Source organism: Capsicum annuum, chromosome 3, assembly GCF_002878395.1.
Source record: "Capsicum annuum cultivar UCD-10X-F1 chromosome 3, UCD10Xv1.1, whole genome shotgun sequence".
Taxonomy (NCBI): Eukaryota; Viridiplantae; Streptophyta; class Magnoliopsida; order Solanales; family Solanaceae; genus Capsicum; species Capsicum annuum.
The window spans coordinates 12888502-12909045 of record NC_061113.1 but is presented as its reverse complement, the minus strand read 5'-3'; the positions used below and the strand labels follow the sequence as shown (position 1 = coordinate 12909045).

At 29.9% G+C, this 20544-nt stretch overlaps 2 protein-coding genes across 3 annotated transcripts; both read left to right on the top strand.

The window, feature by feature from the left end:
* Positions 1–3156: 3156 nt before the first annotated feature.
* LOC107864200 (eukaryotic translation initiation factor 2 subunit alpha homolog) lies at positions 3157–6659 on the top strand. Of its 2 annotated transcripts, none has more exons than XM_016710502.2 (2): positions 3157–4035; positions 6173–6659. In XM_016710502.2, exons 1-2 carry the CDS (start codon positions 3724–3726, stop codon positions 6278–6280), a joined length of 420 nt encoding a protein of 139 aa, XP_016565988.2. In that variant the 5' UTR covers positions 3157–3723; the 3' UTR covers positions 6281–6659. The 2 variants fall into 2 exon arrangements, with proteins under 2 accessions (XP_016565988.2, XP_016565989.2); XM_016710503.2 differs by lacking the exon at positions 6173–6659 and adding an exon at positions 4965–5239 and having other exon boundaries at positions 3481–4035.
* A 6776-nt stretch (positions 6660–13435) lies between these two features.
* LOC107865551 lies at positions 13436–18999 on the top strand. The gene is made up of 9 exons (XM_047408142.1): positions 13436–13440; positions 13546–13735; positions 17149–17205; positions 17322–17592; positions 17674–17730; positions 18182–18266; positions 18370–18505; positions 18589–18725; positions 18816–18999. The coding sequence occupies exons 1-9, from the start codon at positions 13436–13438 to the stop codon at positions 18997–18999; spliced, it is 1122 nt and encodes a 373-aa protein (XP_047264098.1).
* The last annotated feature ends 1545 nt before the right edge of the window (positions 19000–20544 follow it).

Below are 20544 nucleotides of genomic sequence, written 5' to 3'. Positions count from 1 at the left end.
AGCAGGAATGCAGGAATAATAAAGCAGAGGAAAGCACACAGATTCGTAATAAACATGGAACACGGAACACGGAACACGAAACACTGAATACAGAATCATAACAGGAATACACCCCCACCAATTAATTCCCTACACTAGCGACCCGAACTGGCCCTAATCCTCTGCCGTAATTCGCATCTTCCAGCCCTTCCTATCTAGGGTCATGTCCTCGGTGAGCTGTAACTGTTCCATGTCCCGCCTAGTCTTAAGATGCATCAATATAAGATAATCACATGTATATTGTCAACCGGCTGTTGACATTCATAGATTTTCTTGTTTAATATAAATTGAGTTAAGAGCATAATTTTCAGATTGTGTAATCAAAGCAATTCATCTTGATACTGTTGATTAGAGATAAAATGACTATGATAAATAGATAAACCATTGCTAATGAGAACAAAAACTTCATGTGTTGATTTGAAATATTATATAAATAAGTACTTGTATGCATCAAATTAATAAATTATGATTAATTCCCCTTCAAAGTTGGTTCTGAGTCAGGAATCACACATTATCTATCTAATAATTTTATGTGCGGTATTCGATTAATGAATATATCATGATGCATAAAGATGGATCCTCAAAGAATATGTAGGATGCATGTTAGTTTTCCTGACATAAGGAGGAGATTATAAACAGCTATGGAGTATGTTAGGAATTATTATTAGATCCCCATTCAAAAGATAATTCAATTCAAATACCGAAAGTATCTCATATTAAACTGAAAGTGCTCCTATTTTGTGTCCCTAAAGGACAAAGTATGCATGCGTGAAGCGTGGTAGATCAATCGATTCTAAATGCAATAATCCTTGAAAAGGATAAGGAGCAAATGATCATAATAAGAAGGCAATGTGCTCTTGAAGAACCTACGACATAACACTTCATGAAACCTTATAGGAGGTTCAGGTACCTGAAAATAATGAAGTGATGAAATCTCAAAATGTTATGTCATACTGTGAACTGATATGAAATGAAATATCATTAATATCTTTGATACAATATTGGCGCAATATTGTAAAAGATTATGAGGACCTGAATTCTATGTTTATTTAAGTATGTTGACGTAAAGATATTTATCAAGTGACATGAAAGGATGCATCTTGATAAGCATAACACTTATTTGATTTGTAGCCCAGACACTTGAAGATGTCACACATGAAATATTGAATATTGTCACTTGACAAAATTTATATGAAAACTTTTTTAAGGATTCAAAATGTTTGAAGCATATAAAAGTTTCTGGAAAACTTATTTATAATCGTTATATTGTATAAGCTTATAACTTGTAAATTATTGGAACTCTTGGAGAATTTTCAAAAGCAATAGATTATTTGTTGGAATGAGAAATATATCGAATTGGATTGGTAATATATCTTAGTGCAATTGGTGTGCTAATATATCTTGTAACTACTACAAGGTTCGATATAACCTTTCGATCAATTTGTTAGTAAGGTATAGTTCTGCTCCTACTATGAGACATTAGAATAAGATTAAACATATGAGTTTATTTAATTTTAAAGACTGTAGTCCCGATCATGTTGGTTATGTTGATGCTGGGTACTCATCCGATCCATAGGTACCCATACAATAAATCTGATCTAACCACCACTCTTTAGAACTTATAGGAGGTACTTTTTTATCACACAAGATTTCGAAAATGAGCTTTCATTTCATCCACCCTACCCGAATCCAAGAGTGACATCCTCATTAAACTCACTATTCTCCTGAATCATAGGTCCTAAATACTTGAAATTGTTTCTCTTATTGATAAAATGAGTATCAAGTTTAACAATCACATCGGACTCATGAGATACCTCACTGAACTTACGCTCCAAATATTCCGTCTTGGACCTACTCAACCTAAACCCTTTAGACTCAAGGGTCTGCCTCCAAACCTCCAATTTAGCATTAACTCCACTACGTGTCTCATCAATTAATACCACATCATACGCAAAAATCAAATAGTAATGCACCTCACTTTAAATTTGTCGCATCAAAACATACATCACTAAGGCAAAAAGAAACAGACTAAGCGTCGATCCTTAGTGTAACCCTATCAAGACGGAAAAGTGCTTAGTCCCCTCCTCCAATCCTAACTCAAATCTTGGCGCCGTCGTACATATCCTTAATTGCCTTAATATACACCGTACACTTCTCTCCTCCAAACACTTCCAAAGAACCTCTCTCTGGGAACTCTATCATAGGTCTTCTCTAAGTCGATAAACACCATATGCAAATCCTTCTTCCTAACCCTATACTGCTCTATCAGTCTCCTAACGAGATGAATGGCTTCAGTAGTCGAGCACCCTAGCGTAAATACAAACTAATTTTCAGAAATAGTAACAATCCTTTGCAACCTCAACTCTACCACCCTCTCCCAACCCTTCATAGTGTGGCTCAACAACTTTATACCACTATAATTGTTGAATATCACCCTTATTCTTATACAATAGAATCATCATAATTAAACCTTTTAAATGGACCGGGTTAGCCCGTTCCAGCCAATTTAGCTCGGCCTAACCGATGGGCCTGCCCAATCAGCCCACAGGCTGTAGGGCCGCCAGTCCTAGGCCTGGGCCTGGGCCGGCCAAGTGGATAAAGACAAATTGCTACGCTTATTTTTAAGTTGTATGATGAAACATATTTCTCTAATAAGAACTCAGAGACAGAAAACTGTATTGTGGAAATTTTTTTAGTATGAGCTTGATCATTTGTCCCATTTCTAAAGATTACGGGTGGGTGTGCTCTAATTTCAAAAATTTTAGTTTTTATGGTTAAACGCCCATTAATACTTATAGCATAAAATATTATTGATATTCTTTTGATTATTGAATAACTTTTTGGAATTTGATTGCTACCATTAATTTATTAGAGAAAAAATGGGTAATAATTCATACATACATATAACATAATATAAAGCTCAATTTAATTTTTGAGACTTCATACTTGTGTTTCTTTGACTCTCAAATACTTTTATATGATTTAGTAGGCATTTGACTAAGAACTTTTTTTTAACATTTTTTTCGAAAATCATTTCTTTTTGGTGAAAATAGTAGTTTTTTATCATAAAAATTATTTTAATTTACTGAAAATTATTTTTGAAAACTTTTTTCATTCTTATTTCTCGAGCAAAATTTTAAAAACAACTCTAATTTATGTTTGTGACCAAACACAACATCAATTCTAACTTTAATTCCAACTCCAACTTCAACTCTAAAAATGATTATTTTCATGGTCAAACGGGCATTAATCTTTTAAAAGTCTTCACAAATATAACAAGTTACTTTTTTAATAAAAATGACGCAACAAAAATAAATAACACAAATGTTGAATAAAAGTTTTAAAATAAAGAACAAATTAAATTTTAAACGTAGATTTGGGCCCGGGGTAAATAGCACCCATAGATAGGTAATAAAAGGAAGGGATATATACCAAAACAGCTAACTTTAGACGCCAAAAAACAAATTCTTCGTGGAATCTCTTGTTTCAGCCCCTCCACAGTAAAAAAAACCTTTCTCCAGAAACCCAAATTTCTTTGAAACCCTAGAAGCAACAGCTGCCCCCCCCCCCCCCCTGCACACACACCACCCACCCACGCACACACCAACAATCATGGCGCCTAAATCTCCGAATCTTGAATGCCGAATATACGAATCGAAGTACCAATAAGTAGACCAAGCAGTAATGATACAGGTGAAAAGCATGGCTGATACTGGGGCCTACATTTCCCTTCTGGAGTACAATAACATTGAAGGAATGATTCTTTTCTCTGAGCTCTCTCGTCGTCGTATTCGGAGTATTAGTAGTCTTATCAAAGTTGGACGCGTCGAACCTGTTATGGTTCTTAGGGTTTACAAGGAGAAAGGATATATCGATCTCAGTAAACGTAGGGCTTCTGAAGAAGATATTTCGGCTTGTGAGGAGAGGTATAATAAGAGTATGCTTGTTCATTCTATCATGCGTCGTGTTGCTGAAACCATGGGAATTGATCTGGAGGTCAGCTAATTTCTCATACCCCATTTTATTTTTACTTTGGTGATAAAGAGAGTTACTTTGAGTTTAACATATTATTTGAAGCTTTTTGTATAATTTGTGATAAAGGATAGAAAATGAATGCAATGTATGAGAAGTTATTGCAATGTTTGTGAATGGGAAAGGTGTCATGTGTATTTTGAAACTAAGGGAGCAAAGGATTTGATTGAATTTGGAATTTCAATTGAACATGAGGTCTACGGATAGTAGAAATTATTGAAGTGCAAAGCAAATGGGCTGACTTAGTTATACAAAAGCAAATGGGCTGACTTAGTTACTATGAAAATATTGTGACGCAACCTACTGTTATTCAAATTCACGACTTGTTCATATCAGTTTTAAAGAGTTGAATCACCGATGATCGTAACAATCTTTTAAGGAATCAACTAACCTCGAAACAAGTAGAGTAACTTTCAACTAACCATGAAACAAAATTAGTCATAAGAAATCTAACGCATAACCACCTACTCATCAAAATAGTCTTAAAAAATCCTAAGTTTCTACAATACACAATCCTACCATTACGCTACTTGCACGAAGAAGAAGAAATAATGAGAAAATTTAAAAGAGAATGATGTGTTTACCTTTTTTTGAGCAACGAATAGGGATTACGAGCCTGTCACGATGGATTTTCACCACCAAAAACTCGACTTGGACTTACCGGCATTGAATCGTTCTTGCAGAAACTTAGACGATTTCAACGAATTTAGGCGAATTTCACCATGAACCTCTTGGTTACGTGAGATTAGAGGAGCGATCCTCCAAAATCCCCATTTTATCCCCAAAAAGCCCTCTTCACCTTTATCCCCCAACCTCTATTTATAGGGAAAAGAGAGGGGAGAATTTTAGGGTTTCAGATTTAAAAATGAAATTTTGAATTGATTTTCTTGCAGAATTTGAGGTCCACAGGCAGAGAGGCACGTACCCGTTGGCTTCTATTGCCAAAAACGAGTGGACATGGTCTAAGCAAGGGGAAGTAGACGAAACTCTAGCCATTCTTGGCTGAATGTTAAGAAGGTAAAATGGTAAAATTGAGGGTGGGGTGGCCAGGTTCTTTGGCGTTGATATTGTACTGGTCTGTTGAAATGGTTTTGCGCATTTGTTGTTGTACATCGTTGTTGTCGAATGCTATTATCGTTGATATTGCTTGGAAATTGCGAGTTTGGTACTGATGGTGTTGTATACGAGTTTTGCCGTTGTATTTTCTATTGGTTTGTTGAGTGCCGTTGTTGAATGTTGTTGTTACGGTTGTTGAGGCGGTTTTTGGTTGTTGTATTGTTCTTGATTGACGTTAAAACGGGTTGAGGGAAAAGGGAATGAGAATGGGCCGAGTCGGTGTAATTGGGCCTGGTGGAACAGGTTGGGGTGACTGGGCAGGCTGGTAAGGGTTTGGTTGAATTTTGTTAGGTAGATTAAGAATTGGGGATTTAGACCATTTATTAAATAGCCAAAAATGAGAATTTAGACAATTATACTTAAATTTTAGCATAATTAAAATTCAATTGACCCATTGCATTGTAATTATGGTCAATTTAGTTTCAATTAAGTTCTAATTTAATAAATTTACTAAATTGAAACAATATTTGAAACAAATTAACAACCAATTCAATCCCGAACTTCTTGGTTCAATAAAATCAAACAAATATTTTCAAATAAATTATTTTTAAATCAATATTTTATCCATTTGAATCCATATTCCAAATAACCCTTGATTAAAATTTAATGTTTTCGTAAAATTATATGATTTCGCATATGCAAATACTAAATATACAATCGCTACTTAAAACGACTAAAACTACCTAGAGAAATGCTTTGGAAAGCTTTTATTTGGATAATATAAATGTTGCAATCTTATTTAAAATTGAAGAAACTCGAAATTAGACTCAGTCACGGAGGGTAAAAATTAGGTGTCTACATACATGACTTTTTTAGTGTATGCAATGGATATTTAGTGAAAAAATATCACCATATCTATTGAAAATAATCTATTGTTTGATATCAAATAATTTTTTGTTGCAATAAAAAAGGTAATCAGTATTAGTCATGGTTAATATTGGTATTGATTCACTATATTAATTTTGCTTTCTGATAATCAGTACAGTCAGGTGCAGGACTTACCAGAAGGGATAGAGTCAGGAATGAGACCGTCCGGGAGAAGGTGGGAGTGGCTTCGTTGGAGGATAAGATGCGCGAAGAAAGGTTGAGATAGTTTGGGCATGTGATGAGGAGGGGCACAGATGCCCCAGTTCGGAGGTGCGAGAGATTAGCGTTAGATAGCTTTAAGAGAAGGAGAGGTAGGCCGAAGAAGTACTGAAGGGAAGTGATCAGACATGATATGGAGCAGCTTCTGCTTACTGAGGACATGACCCTAGATAGGAAGGTGTGGAGATCGCGGATAAAGGTAGAAGGCTAGGTTGTGTGCGTGGATTTAGTAAGTAGTTAGAAGAGCTCAAGTTGAGTCGGGCTGGTAACCCTAGGATTAGGTCCAGAGATAGGAGCCCGATCAGGCGGGCTTGGGTTTCTTTTTCCTGTTGCACTTATTTATTTTATTGTTTATTGCTTTGAGTAATATTTTTATTGTGTCTTATTCCTTTTCTTGTTATGCCATCCATCTTGCTTCTTATTTAATTACGCTTTGGTCTACTTTTCTCTATTTTGAGCTGAGAGTCTATCGAAAACAACCTCTCTACTTCTCTGGAGGTAGCGGTATGGATTGCGTACATTCTACCCTCCTCAGACCCCACTTGGTAGGAATACACTGGGTTTGTTGTTGACAATCTGTATAGTTCAATAATTATATATAGTTACAACTTGTAATAATCAGTCTAAAAAGTACATATAAAATATTTTTCACATGATAAAACTCAATCCATTAACTGGGTAAGGGTATTAATTTTAAAGGATTTTGGGTTGCTGGGAATTCATGATTTCCGTTAATAAAACTCATTGAAAGGATTGTGCAAAATCGAATCACTTTGAAGTAGCTTCGTCTTGTTCTTCGATAAGGAAGATGGGGTAAAACATCCCAAATCAAAGGACGGTCTAGAAAGTATGATCGGGTTATTTTCTTCTAACAATCTAGAGTTCTTCCTATTTGGAGTAGAGTCAAATTTGCACTTTGCAACATGATTCAACAAAAAAAATAAGAAAACAACACTAAGTTGAGTCAATTTTATATCCCATATCATCAATATATGAAGAGAAACCCAAGTTCATATGCAAAAGCTATAAGGTTCAATAAAAAGGAAGAGAAAAAAAAAATAAGTTATGAAAAAGAGAGCTATTAATGGTGGAGAAAATATTTTGTCAATAAAGTAACTATGGAGAATAGTGTAAACATTGAAAAAGTAAAAAATAAAAATTACTAGAAAGTCAAAAAGTGTACCAATGTGAAAAAAAATCTTTACCAAATTTTACTCTTTAATTTAAGAACATATTTTGCAACTTAATTGATAAAGTTAAAAAAAATAAAAATAAAGATAATTATTGAAACCAACAATAATTTCTACCATAATCATCAAAATATTTAATGAGGAGAGATAGATTGTAAAGACTGAAAATAAGGAGATAATATGACTACTAATTATGAATAAATATTTTTTTATTAATTAAAAAATAATAATTTTTGAAAAATTGCTATAACTTGCAATTATTTCTTTAACCCAATAATTATGAAAAAGTGTTGCTTTAATTTGCATAAACAATCTAATAAATATATACAACATAGTTTTCACATAAAATCAAAATCAATAAGTAGTCCAACAACAGGTATGAACCGACGCAGGCCCAATTAAACAAACAAAACAAATCAAATCTAACTATATACATATGTACGATATCACAACGAAGGGGCTGTTTTTACCAAAAAAAAAAAAATACGAAGGAGCCGTTTGGTACAATGTACTAAGAAAAATAGTCTATGTATTATGTATGGTATTATTTAGTACTATATTGGTAGGATTTTTGGCCTATGTATAACTAATGCATGTATTAATTATATAGCCCTAATTGGTATTACGAGGAGCATAACTAATACATTCCATTTGGTGATATTAGTAAAACCCTATTTGGTATCATGAGATGTATAACTAGTACCTTACATTTGGTGGTACTGGTTTAGTTTACGTGCTTTGCACGTGTGTCTCGCGTCAAGCAATAAAATTATATATATAAACAAATCATTAAAAAAATACAAATAGATGTTAACACGTCAATCAATAAAATTATATACAAAAAAAAAATTATTAAAAAAATACAAATAGATGTTAACGCGTCAATCAATAAAGCTATATGTATATAAACTTATTAAAAAAGTGCATATAGATGTTAACATAAATTTATATCTATTTAAATGACATGAATAAATATTGTACAAAAATAACAAATTGTATGAACTTATATAGCAAGGATTCATTTAAGTGATAAAAATAAACGTGATAAATGTTATAACAAGTCTCTTCATAAATAAAATTATTGATGCATGTATACCTTAGAACTATCTTTGTCAGATAGAGAGTCTGTTTTCGATAGATCCTTGACTAACTTACAAAATTAGGATTCAATAGTTATGTCTTCAATCTAAAAATAATTTTCAATATAATCTCATATATGAAGTCTTTGGAGGATTAAATACATATTTTATCATTATCTCTGCAGGGTAGATAGACTGTTCTCAATTGATATTCCTAATCTAAACCGGGATAGCATTATTAGATATGGATTAGAAGTAAAAAGATACTTACATATATTTTAAGTTGGTGAATGAAACTGAAGAAACTACTGTGCTTGAAAAATCTAGGCAGCAATGTGGTGGAGGATTTATGAGAATTCCTAACAATAAAACAATTCTTTGCTCTGCTTCAGGAAATCATTGCAATGAAGATATCAATGTTAATTCCCCAGATATGCAACAGAGATTAAAATATCAAAACATACTACTCCAGTAAAGGAGACAAAAATAAGACATGAAAGACAATATTATGAGCTTGAGCATATAGATATTATATATAATATTTGACATCATAAACGTCATGTAATTAGAATTTGATTGCTGTTGAAAAAGAGAATTTGTTTTATAGTTAAAAAAGTAAAATTCTATATAAGGTAAAGTAATAAGTCAATATAAATTTAATATTTAAAAAGATTCTGCACTAACAAAAAAATTAATTATTTTCCTAATATGAAAAATAAATATTTAATTTTCTCCTATAAATTAGACTTTTTGCCTTAAGTTTTTTTCACCGTTGTTTAGTGATTCTTTTTTTTTTTTTGATCCACTTTCAAGTTTTTCATTAGGATTTTGGACTTTCTTTCCTTTTCTAGATGTTTTTGTTTTTGTTTTTTTTTTTCTCCACACGTTTTTATGCTTTTCTTTTTCTAATTAACCTTTTCTAATTCTTTTTCTAATTAACCTTTCACGTTTTATGCTTTTCTTTTATAATTAACCTTTACTTCCCTCTATTTAATAAGAATAAGAAATTGTCCTTAAATAAAACATAAGTGAAATAATGATTTTATTTACTGTGAAAACTTTTAATGAAGGATAAAAAGTTCAAATCACTTTTCTAAGGGGCTTCACACTTTTAATATATTATAGATATAGATTATAGATATAGATATAGATATAGATATAGACATAGATATAGATATAGATTATAGATTAGTAATACACTAGTGTACATACCCGCGCGATGCGCAGATAACACTAAAATAATATTTCTAATATTTCATGTTGGGATGTCTTGTTCGAGCATGTTAAATTCTATTATCTTAAAAATGTTTCAACTATGATATTGTTTCTCAATGAAATGTAAGAATAAATATTTTTTTCTCTACCCTCATCCACAACGGCGGATCTACGTAGAGCTTGAGGGATTCACTCGAACCCTCTCATCGAAAAATTACACTGCATATATAAGGTGATCTCTTTCTTTAGACATAAATCAATATATATATATATATATATATATATTACTATTATATATAAGAGAGAATAGAATTTTTTGATAGTCCTCACATGACATTTTTGTTCTTTTACCCTTAATTGAAGTTTTTACTACTTTATAAGTTAACACACATTTTAGTAAATTTTAAAAACTTTAAGGTCATTTACACGCCACTAAAAATGAAAAAGGTTGTAGTGGGCTCCACAAAACATACTCATACATATTTGAGTCTTTATTTTATGTGAAAATGTTATTAAACTTATTTCAAATTATATTTGATCTTAACAATTAATTATAAACACATAAATAATTATTCTATTGTTCAATTTCTATCTTGATAAATGCTTGATTATTGAATAAAAATATTTTTCATATAATATTATTTGTTGATGTTATTTATAATGTTTAATTTGCAATTTAAATTTTTTGTTATCGATTAATAAGTATAGTTTATTTTATTTTAATTTTACCTGTGATTTTATATTGTACATGCCGACAAACATAAGTAATTAATAAAGATTTCACTTATGCAAAATTATATTTTACATTAAATAATAATTAAATTTATTATTGTTAAATGCTTTTAAAATTTACTTATATTATATATATGAGAGAATAGTATTTTTTGGTAGTTTTCAAATGATTTTTTGATCTCTTTTGCCCTTAATTGAAGTTTTTATTACTTTGTAAGTAACACACATTTTAGTAAATTTTAAAAACTTTAAGGTCTTTTACACGCCACTAAAAATGAAAAAGGTGACAGTGAGCACCACAAAGCATACTCATACTTATTTAAGTCTTTATTTTATGTGAAAATGTTATTAAACTTGTTTCAAATTATATTTGATATTAAAAATTAATTATAAACACATAAATAATTATTCTATTGTTCAATTTTTATCTTGATATATGCTTAATTATTGGACTAAAATATTTTTCTTATAATATTATTTGTTGATGTTATTTATAAAGTTTAATTTGCAATTTAAATTTTTAATTATCGATTAATAAGTATAGTTTATTTTATTTTAGTTTTACCTGTAATTTTATATTGTACATGGCGACAAACATAAGTAATTAACAAAAATTTCACTTATTTAAAATTATATTTTAAATTAAAGAATAGCCATAATTAAATTTATCATTGTTAAATACTTTTAAAATGTGTCGAAATGTTAGTTATAATCCTTTAATTTCAGTCAAAAATAAATTTCATAATATGATAGTTAGTTAATCTAATTTTATGTGCACACATTTTTAATCTAATTTGATAAATGACCATATTAAAAATAAATAATAAAATATTATATATATATATATATATATATATATATATATATATATATATATATATATATATTCTGAAAATGCTTGGAAAAAAAGGTTGTATAAGAAATTATAATTTGATCTCCTAATAAATTATGATAAAAAATCAATTTGAATAATCGGAGATTAGAAACTCAAAAGATTTCAGTAAAATAGAAATTGAAACTTTCATACAAGCATTTTTATGATTTTTTTTGAAAGTCTAATATTTAAATTAAGAAAAATATTATCCTTTAACTTTTCAATACCATTTTGTACTATACTATTTTAAACTCCTTAAAAGCTATCACACTGAAAAAGAAAAAAGAAGGATGAGAAAATTTTTACAAGATCTATAAATTCAAAATCAGAGTCCAAGAAATTAAAAAAGTATGAGAAGATATCCATAACATGAAATGGAGTCTTCTAGAGTATAAAAGCTCACCACTTCAATCCTACCCAAAGTTATCCCTGAATCCAACATCACTGAGTAGGAGTAGTATGGCCGATTCCTGCATCATGTGGGGATGCAACGCTCAAGACGAGTTAGCAGGTGAACGCTAGCATGTATTCAGGAATAAGGATAAAATAATACCAATATTTAAAATCAGGTAAATAACAAAGTACAGTCACACACACACACACACACACACACACACACACACACACATATATATATATATATATATATATATTCTATGCCGAGAAAGGGAACTGGGTTTAGCTGACACTTAGAATTTTAACCTGGGTTGTGTAGCTTGACCGTCCTAAAACTACCCACAGGCTATATGAGTCCAGTGTTATCCCCTGAACGGGCTCTAGTGCGTGTAGCTGCATGAACCAGAGATATCATAGGGGCCGAGGATTCCCGTGTACCCTTTGCCCTCCATGATACATATATAAAAGTAGAAACATAGGGAATTCACGTGTACCCCACAAGTCTATGGTCACCATGAAAATCATCATGGCGGCAAACATGAGTTTCCAGTGTCCGTCCATTGGACTGACACCTTTACAGTTAGCTATCACAACCCGTCATTATTTCCCAATTAAAACCTTTAGCACATAACAAAACCACCAATTGCAGAATTTATTTACCAAGGCATTATGAAGTGATGCCGTCATACCGACTATAGCTTGCAAGCAATGTCATTAGACAACACTTAGGGAATTCCCATGTACCTCACAAGTATTCTAATTAAAACAAGCCATGGACACCAACGCCTTTCCAATCCATTTAAAATCATTTAAACCAATTTAGGTTCCATTACAATCTTATGTAATGCAAAATTTTCAATAAAAGTCAAACTATGTGACAAAAACATTCTCATTGGCATTTTAACAAACATGTTGAGGGCATATAGTTTCCAAAACCAAAACCAAGAACTAATTAATTATTCCCATGCAACCACATGTTCAAACCAATATTATAACATGAAAAACTATAAATAGAACACGGAAAAACATCGTCCAACCATTAGTAATACACAAAATTTCCTCAAAGTTGATCAACATTAATTTACGACCTGTAAACTTATAATACCCCGCATTTTTCTAACTTAATTTAACTCTCAGTACATGAGTATTCATATATAATTTTTGAAATACTCAGGAAATCCATTTATCTAGTTTGTCAGATTTTTTTACTTTTTTCTCTCATTTTAATACAGTAAATAAATAATTAAATCCAATAAATTAGTGTTTAATGCAATTAAAGGCCCTCTAACAGCAAAATTGAAACATGAGTCTCTTAAAAACGCCTATAAACTACTGCTTAGGATTAATTCAGAATCAATCTACTGTAACTTTTGGACGATCCACAGAGCTATTATTTCCAGAATGGCCATCCATCTTCATATGCTTTCTTTTGCAACTTTGTAACACTAGGGATCTCTTCTTGTATATAATAGAGTATATCAATTTTTCCTAGCTTTTTCGTATTTAACTTACTAAAATCCTTTTTGTGTAAAATATTTTTCCTTCATCAACAAGGAGCTATTCGTCATCCATTTTCCTCAACAACCCATTTACTTATCATTTGGGTTCGGGTTCGACCCGACTTCACCATTCCTTCATCAATGTAAAATTCTCCGTCGCCACCGTCGGCGGATGCAATGGCGTCAGAATCGGCGCCAACCTTAACATGAAAGCGCAGGCAGTGGATTTGAGCAAAGAGGTAATAATGGAGGAATCTTATAAGTGTTTTGTTGGGTACATGAGCTAGGGCACCATTGTTATTGTCCAGTGGCAGAGCATGTAAATGGTATGATATTGAAGGGCGAGAGTATTTAAATTTGACTTCTGGTATTGCTGTTAATGCGCTTGGACATGGTGATCCTGATTGGATTAATGTTGTTACTCAACAAGCAAATGTATTAACTCATGTTAGCAACATTTACTATTCTCTCACTCAGGTTAGCTACCATTTTGCATAATTTAGGGATTAAAAAAGTGATCCTTTTTTTTCCTTAAAAGTTTTGTTGCATTTTGTTTTGATGGTTGTTGAGGTGTGGTTTCATAATGTATTGTATTGTATTATATTCTATATTTTGATGGATAGAGTTATTCAATACCTGTTGTCATTGGGAAGTGACACGTATTCCGTGGAATTAATTGAGGTGGGCGAAAGAGAAAAAGAAAATTAATTAATTATAGTGCATGTGGATTTAAAAAGATGACCGGTTTTTCTTTTTGAAGTTACTTCACATTTTGTTTGGATGGTTGTTACATATCTTTTCATAATGTATTGTATTGTGTTGTATTATTTTGATGGATACATTGAATAGGTTGTATCATTTAGTATCGATACATAATGTCACACATGAGTACTTTGAAGGAAAAACCTATAAGAAATATGACACGGGGTAAAGCTAATATGGAGTAAGTTAAAAGATAAAATAGAATTATTATATAGTAAGCGAAACAAAATGAGAAGAAAAACCTGGCAAATAAAAAGGTGATGTTTTTTTTGAAATTTCTTTATACTTTGTTTGGATGGTTGTTATATGTTGTTTCATAATGACCTTTTATTATTAGCTAATTTTTACATATACTCTCTATGTTATTATTTTTATTTTGTATTTTATATAAATTTCTAATTAGTGTAAATTCATAGTTTCTTTAGGTTCAAAATAGTATTTATGACTTTATTCAAAATATGTCAACCGTAGTCTTTTGAAAGAAAAGTTCATTGTATCTTAAAGCTTTAACTTCTTATGTAACCTGAAAAATAAATTAATGACAATATTAAAGATGATAGTTAACCTCTTGAATATGAAGAGGAAAGAAACGGTAAATTGTAATAAATTCATCAAGCAAACACTAAACATATAAATATATTATGGTACAAAAGAATTGTGAAAAATTATGAGATAAATATTAGATTGTTGCGAACTTCTACTACTATCTATTGTCTCTTGTATTTCAATTATTTTACTGAATTTGTAATATGAGGTAAAATCAATTTCGTCTTTTATCACATGTTGTTTCCTTTAATTTGTTATTTAGGTGATTTAATTTAGTAGCTTTTTCAGACTCGATAAAATGCTCAATCGTCCCTAAATTTTTTGTTTGGTTTTTCTTTAGAAGTGAGTGCGTTTTTTTTACTAATCAATTTAGTTGCAATTTTTTTTTTAATAATAAAGATTGCAATGATGACATTGTATTATTAATTTATTTTTACATACTTTCAATGTTTTTATTTTTATTTTGTATTTTATATGAATTTTTAATTGGTGTAAATTCATAATTTCTTTTGGTTAAAAATAGTATCTCTGACTTTATTCAAAATATGTCAATCATAGTCTTTTGAAAGAAAAAGCTCATTGTATCTTAAAGACATCTTATGTAACTGAAAAAATAAATTAATGACAATATTAAAGATGTTAATTAACCTCTTGAATATGAAGAGGAAAGAAATGACAAATATTAATTGTAATAAATTCATCAATCAAACACTAAACATATAAATACATTATGGTAAAAAAGAATTGTGAAAAATTCTGAGATAAATATCTGATTGTTATGAACTTCTGCTACTATCTATTGTCTCTTGTATTTCTATTTCGATTATTTTATTGAATTTGTAATATGAGATAAAATCATTTTCTTCTTTTATCACATGTTGTTTAATTCCTTTAATTTGTTATTCAGGTGATTTAATTTAGTAGCTTTTTCAAACTCGGTAAAATGATCAATCGTCTAGAGGAATTGAATGGTAATCGACTTGTGAAGTGAATGTCGACGAGTGTTTAAAGATTGTACATTTTCTTCATATATATTTTTATTTTTTAATGATAAAGATTGCAACAATGACGTTGTATTATTAATTAATTTTTATATATTCTCTCTATGTTTTTATTTTTATTTTGTATATTATATGAATTTCTAATTTGTGTAAATACATAATTTCTTTTGGTTCAAAACAGTATCTCTGACTTCATTCAAAATATGTCAAGCATAGTTTTTTGAAGAAAAAAAAGTTCATTGTATCTTAAAGACATCTTATGTAACTGAAAAAAAAAATTAATGACAATATTAAAGATTATAATAAATCTTTTGAATATGAAGAGGAAAGAAATAACAAATATTAATGGTAGTAAATTCAGCAATCAAATACTAAACATATAAATACATTATGGTAAAGAAGAATTGTAAATATTATGAGATAAAAGCTCAATCTTAAAGACATTTTATGTAATTGAAAAAAAATCTATCTATATCTAATAACAGAGGCAAAACTACCATGTGGCAGCACCTCATAAAAGCAGCAATATTTAAAAAAAATAAATTAAAAATCTATTTCTTAAACACACTTAACTTCCTCATCCCTATTTCAATGGAAATACAGTTATTAAAAGAAGAATAACACTGTCCACTTACAAATATTTTTTGCTAATTTGCTAATAAACTTTTACTTATTGTTTTACTTAAATAACAAAAGATACAAAAAAGCAATTTTCATTACAACATTAAAAAAACTACAATTCAAATTTAAAGAACAATAAATACAAAATAAACAAATAATTACAATACAAATTTAAATAACAATAACTACAAAATAAACAAATAATTACAATACAAATTTAAACAACAATAACTGCAAAAAAAAAAAAAACATTAACTAAAGATGAAAAAAAAAACTTAATTACATTCTTAAAAAATACTTAAACATCAATAACTGCAAAAAAAAAAATTATAATAATTAGGACAAAATTTTAAACAACAACAAATGCTAAAAAGAAAATGAGATATACACACGCCATCTAACAAGTTTGTTTATTTTAATTATTAAAATTTAAACCAGTAACTGCCAAAAAAAACAACATTAACTAAAGATGAAAAAAAAACTTTTTAATTAAATTCTTAAAAAGTATTTAAACATCAATAACTGCCAATTTTTTTTTATAATAATAAGGACAAAATTTTAAACAACAACAAATGCTAAAAAGAAAATGAGATATTCACACGCTACCTAACAAGTTTGTTTATTTTAATTATTCAAATTTAAACCAATAAATAAGAAATTTAAACAGAAACGTGATATCCTTTTAATTAGGGATAGTTAGAAGGAGTTGGTTTTAAAACCACCCACTAAACTCCTTTTTTTATAATTGTCTTTCATTACAACTCATTTTCTTATTCGTATATAATCCTTACTAGGTTCTACATTTTCTGCAGTTTATACATGTCCTTATATTTCTGACATTCTGCAATTTACGTAGTACTGCCATAATCATATATGGCTTTTCATAGCATCTCACAAATTACAAGCAGTTCTATGCAATTAAATTTGAGAGTAAGAACTATTCGCCTTTGTCAATTGCAGGATAAATTCAAACCTGATGTACCATATTCATTAGATATGGTTTTACAGGATTCTAAGGTACTAATTGCTTTTTACTACTTTTTCATATTTCACGGTGTTTACATTAATAATTTCCTTTTTTATTTTAAAGTTGTATATACACTGAACAATACTAATTCTCTGTCTCAAATTAGGGCGATCGCATGCATGCTTCAATTGGCAAGTATGATATTAAGTTTTTCAAGAACAAGATGGAGGAACTTGAGTTATATCGCATTAACAACTTTGTTGTTACATCAAATTTCAAGAAATTTAAGATTACAACGCACAAGCACAGGTTGATTTTCATAAAAATGACTTCTGTCGAGAAAATTACTGATCCTTCATTTCCTATGGACATACTTAATTTGTGTCCATTTGACCAACTCACAATTCACCATATAGTCGATGACACGAAACTTTTCGGTAATGTTTCTCTTCATTGTCAGTTTAAAATTTATCAATAATCTGTACTTTTTATTTTTACTAATCCATTTATATTTATAGATGTTGTTGGTCAGAATGTCACATATGAAGCTGTTCAAACATTCAAGCAAGGAGACAGTAATAGTGTATTTATAAATATTGTGCTAGAAGATGATAAGTATGCCTTATTTTCTTCTTTACATTACAATTGGCACTGCTATATTCACTAATCATTGATAACAGATGAATAAGAATTAGAGAACAAACAATCAATTTAATAAATACACATTTTATATGGTAAAGCTGCAACATTAAATACACATATATGGTAGATTGAAAATAGTAATGTAAATCATTTAATGAAATCTTTATTCTTACGGGAGAAATAGACTTTCAACAACTTTATGGGGCGAACTTGTGGATCAAATTCAACCTTATTTGAGTGCATCCACAGATGAACCTTTGATTATGGTTCTTCAATTTATGAAGGCTCAAAAATTTAGAGGTATGAATATTTCAAACTATAATACATAACAGATTTATTCAAAAATTATTTTTATTTTCAAATTCTAAATATTATTTCAAACAGATGTCTACTCCGTTTGTAGTTGTTGGTACCAAACTAAGCTATGGATAAATCCATCTCTGCCGCAATCTATTGCTTTTAAATCCAGGTTTGTCACATCCAACTATTGTTTTAACACATTTATCAATTAAATTTAATATTAAAATTTAGAATATAGATTAATTTATAATTTTATACTATTTTTCATTCAGATTAAATGCAACATGTGCTTCTAACTATGAGCGGCTTAGCCAGACAAGTTCCCAACAGTGTTATTCTATCATGGATGAGTTAACCAAAGGAATTGTACCTTTTAAATATATCAATGATTTGATTGTATGCTTAGAAGTGAGTTGAATAATTTTTTTCATTCCTAATTAACTTAGCACAATGTGTTTAAATATTATAACAATATTTTCTCTATCAAACAGGAAGCTAGCTATTGGATTGCTGCAAAAATTGTTTGTTTTGATCTTGATCATGGATGGTCATACATGACTTGCAACAAGTGTATTATAAAGGTTGAACAAGATGAAAACTCATTTTTTGTCCAAAATGCAATTCAGAGGCAAAAGTTGTTCACAGTAATTACAATCCTACATGAATTTTTATCAAGAAAAAACTTAATATTGTTAACATGATAAAGAATGAATTTCAGGTATAGGCTACAAGTTCGTGTAATGGATGAAACTGGTCTTATAACCCTATTACTTTGGAATCGTGAGGCTGTTCAACTTATGGGGAAAACTGCAAAAGAGCTAAAGGAAGACTTAATTGATGATGATGAATGTTCGTATCCAAGTGAACTGGATGATATCGTTGAAAAAAAAACTCAAGTTTAAAGTCATGGTGAAGGAATCTAATATATACAAGCAGGATGAGGTCTACAAAGTTCTAAAATTTGCTGATGATGAATCTCTTTTCAAGGAATATTGTCATCCTTCACTAAAATAAATATATACAAGCAGGATGAGGTCTACAAAGTTCTAAAATTTGCTAATGATGAATCTCTTTTCAAGGAATATTGTCATCCTTCACTAAAATACACTGTAATATAAAGAAATATAAATCTCAAGTTCTATAAAAATTATAAATTTTATTTTAATGACATTACTGTATTTCATTAGGATTTTCTGTTGAAGGGGCACAAAACAAGGGAGGTGATGAGCTTTTTGAGGTAATTATATGTTGCATTTGTAGGTGTTTAAATCTAAACTCATCAAAAAGTATAATAATTTTACTATAAAGTAATAACATACCTTTTGTAATGGATAATCATCTTTTTTTTTTCATCACAAACATGCATTTTTGTATCCTGTGTATATATTTTCTTTGGCATATCAACCTTTTGACACAAATAAAAGAGAGTTATAATTATTAAAAACTTCATTCTATCATTTACATAATTATTATACAGATATTTATCAAAATAAAAAAGCTGAATAAATTTTAGTATCAATACAAGTTTTATTCTTATCTAACACAATTTTAATCTATGCAATCTATTCCAGACTCCCATCAAGAACAATCTATCAGGTTGTGGATCATCTGTAACAGAAATTAGTGTTGATTTGATAGAAAAGCAGTATACCAAAAGAAGCAAAGGTGTTGGAAAATTGTCAATGCAGGAATATGATGATGAATGTAATGACAAACAATCCACCAACAAGATCCGCAAAGTGATTAAGAAGGAAAAAAAACATGAGTAGTTGAGTCCATGTTCAACTGTAACTTTTATGTTAATTTTAGTTTCAGTTTATTTTGTAATGAACAAGTACTATATTAGATATAATGAAGAATATGTGTGGTTGTTTCACTTCATAAATTACAGATTGAAAAACATCTTTAAATATCATGCAGAAAAAACTGAGCATGATTGAAAAATAATATGAAAAAAATTAAAAAATGAGAGTAGTAGTATCCTTACATAGAAACAGATCATTATTCCGTCTTCAATTAACTTGCTAGGCGTGAAAAATGATAGTAATAGTATCCGTACATAGAAACAAGATCATTAATCAGTCATCAATTAACTTGACAGCCGCAACCTTCTTGGTTGGTTCCAGGACATACATTAACTCAGCACTGCAGCCCGTGCATAAATGATTCTGCACACGGACAACAAATAACTCATACTTATCTTAGGAACAATAACATAGACCAAATATGATAATTCATTAAATTGACAGTTGAAAATGGACCTGTATGCTTTTCAAGGAAAATATCATAAGACCACAAGTTTGACACAATAAAGAGACATGAGAGTGGCCTATGGATTCAATGGTTGCAGATACCCCTGTGGTAGAGTTTAATGACTACATCTTGGAAAATTGGCCCATTTATACAAATTATCACCCTAACCACATGTAACTTTTTCATCTTCATCC

Bases quoted from the DNA above. Each gene is read 5' to 3' on its own strand.
- LOC107865551 (XM_047408142.1), top strand. The intron at 13,736-17,148 runs GTTAGCTACCAT...TGTCAATTGCAG, and splicing joins TTTACTATTCTCTCACTCAG to GATAAATTCAAACCTGATGT. The intron at 17,206-17,321 runs GTACTAATTGCT...GTCTCAAATTAG, and splicing joins TGGTTTTACAGGATTCTAAG to GGCGATCGCATGCATGCTTC.
- LOC107864200 (XM_016710502.2), top strand. From the start codon at position 3,724: ATGATACAGGTGAAAAGCATGGCTGATACTGGGGCCTACATTTCCCTT. The intron at 4,036-6,172 runs GTCAGCTAATTT...TAATCAGTACAG, and splicing joins CCATGGGAATTGATCTGGAG to TCAGGTGCAGGACTTACCAG.